Below are 2,777 nucleotides of genomic sequence, written 5' to 3' on the forward strand. Positions count from 1 at the left end.
CCCTCAGATATGGCTATGGAGATATTCTCCCAGAAAGTAGAGCGTGGAACAACAGAGAAGCTGATCAGGGCTCTCAGCCAGCTGGCAGGTAGGTAGTCCTTGCAGGCAGGTTTGCCAGAGTGTCACTGACATAGGTTCCCAATCCCCCAGCACTTGCTAAGCCCTCAATGGACATCAACCATCATTCTGAAGAAAGCTTCACTTATGAAAATGAACTCACATGCACCAATATATACCACAGTGTGCGTCATCTTGGTATTCATTTAAGTAGAAAGATTTCCTAGATTGCATCAATTATGATTTGGTGATAAAACAATGAGTCAGTTTCAACTTTCCAGGAAAGTATCTCCAGGAAGTGTCTGGCACCACAGTATTGGCACTCTGTCCCTTTCTTGTTGTTTCTGTCCCTCTTCAGAGGTCTCGAAACTCCCCCCACTCCCAGTATTCTTCTCAACCTGTGGCTCTGATTAGTTGGGAAACCACAATCAATGGAGTCATCACAAGGAAAATGCTGGTTTACCTTTTATATAAGGACCTTCAATATTTTAAAGAGCCGTGCTGGGCAAAACCACCCCGTAAACATTTGTTGTTTGATATATATGATACAACAACTACAAGACAGTGCCAATCCTGCTGACTGATCCACATATTGAGTGTGAGAACAGAAAAGGGAGGGTCGTGGGGAGGTGGAGAGGATGTCGTGAGATGTCAGCAGAAATATTTATTACATCACACAATTCAACAATGGAAATAAATTACAAAAGTTAAATAAGATACAAAAACTAAAATTAAAGTTAAAAAGGGCTGTAGCGTGTGGCTGGGGGTGGGGGTGTGACCCATAGGAGAGAGGTGCCTCCAGAGTTCCAAGGTCATTGCCTTGGCTCAGGTGACTGTCCCCCAGTCTGCACATAGATGTAACACCTTTCTTGTAGCTTCTAGGCCACTCAGGCATTCAGCTCCAGGTTGGTGATGTATTCCTGGACCCAGGCCTCCCTGGGGTCAGCACAGATCTCCCGGCCTCTTTTGGTTTGGAAGCTGTGGAGAAGGGTGGAAGGATTACATACTGAAGAATCTAGCAGGGGAATCCTGGATCCACTGTGACCCCTCCATCCTCCTCTGCCTCAGACCTCTCAGGGTCTATCTATATGCTCACAAAATGTGCCCTCAATCTTGGGGATCATGACCTTCTCTAGGTCTCCAGTGGGAGTCCACTCAGAAAGCCAACCTCTTACTGTCACCTCAACTCTCTCTTCCCTCTGTCCAGGGACAGGTCTTCCAGGACTCCCTACAGGCACCAGACCAGGTGAGAAAACATGGCAGTGGCCTCCCTTGGCATACTGTGCTCTGATGGGTCTCAGAAGGCTGAGTCCTTCAAGGGGTGCCTCACCCCAGACCTCCCATCTCCTTCCTTAGGCTGAGCAGGAAGACTGGGCCTTACATGACACCGGGCTTGGAGCATTGGCTGCTGGTCTCATAATAGTCGACCACAAATTTGCGTGGAATCTGCCGGGAGATATAGACGAAGCAGCAGGAGGTGGGGGTGTCGGCACCAACTGAGAGAGACAGAACAGAAAGACCCTAAGTCACTCTTCAGAAGAAAGGACAAGCCAGCCACTCCCTGAGGGTCAGGAAGAACTGGAAGAAGACAGTATTTCTCTGGAGTGGCAATGTGGGTACAAAGAGTCCAGAAGGAAGAGATCTTTTCCTGGACATTTTTATTTCTGTGTCTCTCTTTCAGTGTCTATCTTGGCTTGGGGGTCTCTCTGTCTCTCTGTAGGGAATTGAGTTTTCTAAACAAACTACTCCTTTTCTGCCTCTCCCTGGGTAGTTGCACCTGGAATTCATGAGGAGAGCCAAGGCCACACCCCTGGGAGCCAGTTGGACACAGATTCTACCTCTTGTCGAAATCCCAGTTGGGCATCCATTTTCCTACCCTTAGAAAGGGACTTCCTCCCACTCTCTCCCAGAGCTGGACAACAGAATTGCTAAAACCTCATGGGAAAGAAAATCCTCAGGAAATAGTCTCTGAGATCTTTCTGAAGTTCTCTACTTGGAGCAGCTAAGCCACAAGACTTTGGCCTTGTGGTCCAAGCCACAGGCAGATAGCAGGAGGGCAGGGCAAGAGGGAGAAGGGAAGCCAGACTCACAAAAGGAAGAGCAGGTCTGGGAACAGAGTGTCGCGGTGAGAAGCAGGACAGCCAGGGCAGCCTTGGGGACCTCCATGTCGCTGGGCAGCAGAGTGTGAGATCAAGCAGTAGCCAAGCAGAGCTGACCCTGGGGACTTGCAGACACTGCCTCCTTCTGGGGTCTAAGCCATGTCTTCTCTTTATAAGCAGCCTCAGGGCATTAAAAGATAGAAAGTTGAGGAAACCAAGGTGGGTGGGGTGGATTTTAAATCGTTGGTGTTGGTGTCATGCGTGAGTTGCATAAAGCCAGGAGAGCTCTGGGTGGCCACAAAGGTTCAGGTTATTTGCAACAACGGTTTGGTTGCCTACTTGAGGAGGAAATGGTTCTCACAGTGAGAGGAGGTGTGATGCTGGTGTGACCCAGTTAGCTGGCGCCTTCTCACAAGAGCAGATCCATCCATCAAGCATTTCACCCAAAGGGCCTTCTGATATGCACCCCAGCTGTTCAAATGGCATTGATGTGACACAGGTGACAATGCCATGGAGTCTTGAAAAACACACCCCATACTAAAACACACCCCAGGTGGAGACAAGCAGAATTGGGGAAGCCTCAGCTACCAAGGGGCAAGATTGAGGCTGGCCTTTCAGACT

At 49.1% G+C, this 2,777-nt stretch overlaps 1 protein-coding gene across 1 annotated transcript; it reads right to left on the bottom strand.

The window, feature by feature from the left end:
- Positions 1-509: 509 nt before the first annotated feature.
- On the bottom strand, positions 510-2,445 carry LOC109251965 (C-C motif chemokine 3-like). The gene is made up of 3 exons (XM_019423986.2): positions 2,148-2,445; positions 1,439-1,553; positions 510-1,035 (listed from the first exon to the last, which is right to left on the bottom strand). Exons 1-3 carry the CDS (start codon positions 2,221-2,223, stop codon positions 945-947), a joined length of 282 nt encoding a protein of 93 aa, XP_019279531.1. The 5' UTR covers positions 2,224-2,445; the 3' UTR covers positions 510-944.
- Between the last annotated feature and the right edge of the window lie 332 nt (positions 2,446-2,777).

The sequence above is a fragment of the Panthera pardus genome, unplaced genomic scaffold, assembly GCF_024362965.1.
Source record: "Panthera pardus isolate Hobbes unplaced genomic scaffold, ASM2436296v1 HiC_scaffold_3, whole genome shotgun sequence".
Lineage (NCBI taxonomy): Eukaryota > Metazoa > Chordata > Mammalia > Carnivora > Felidae > Panthera > Panthera pardus.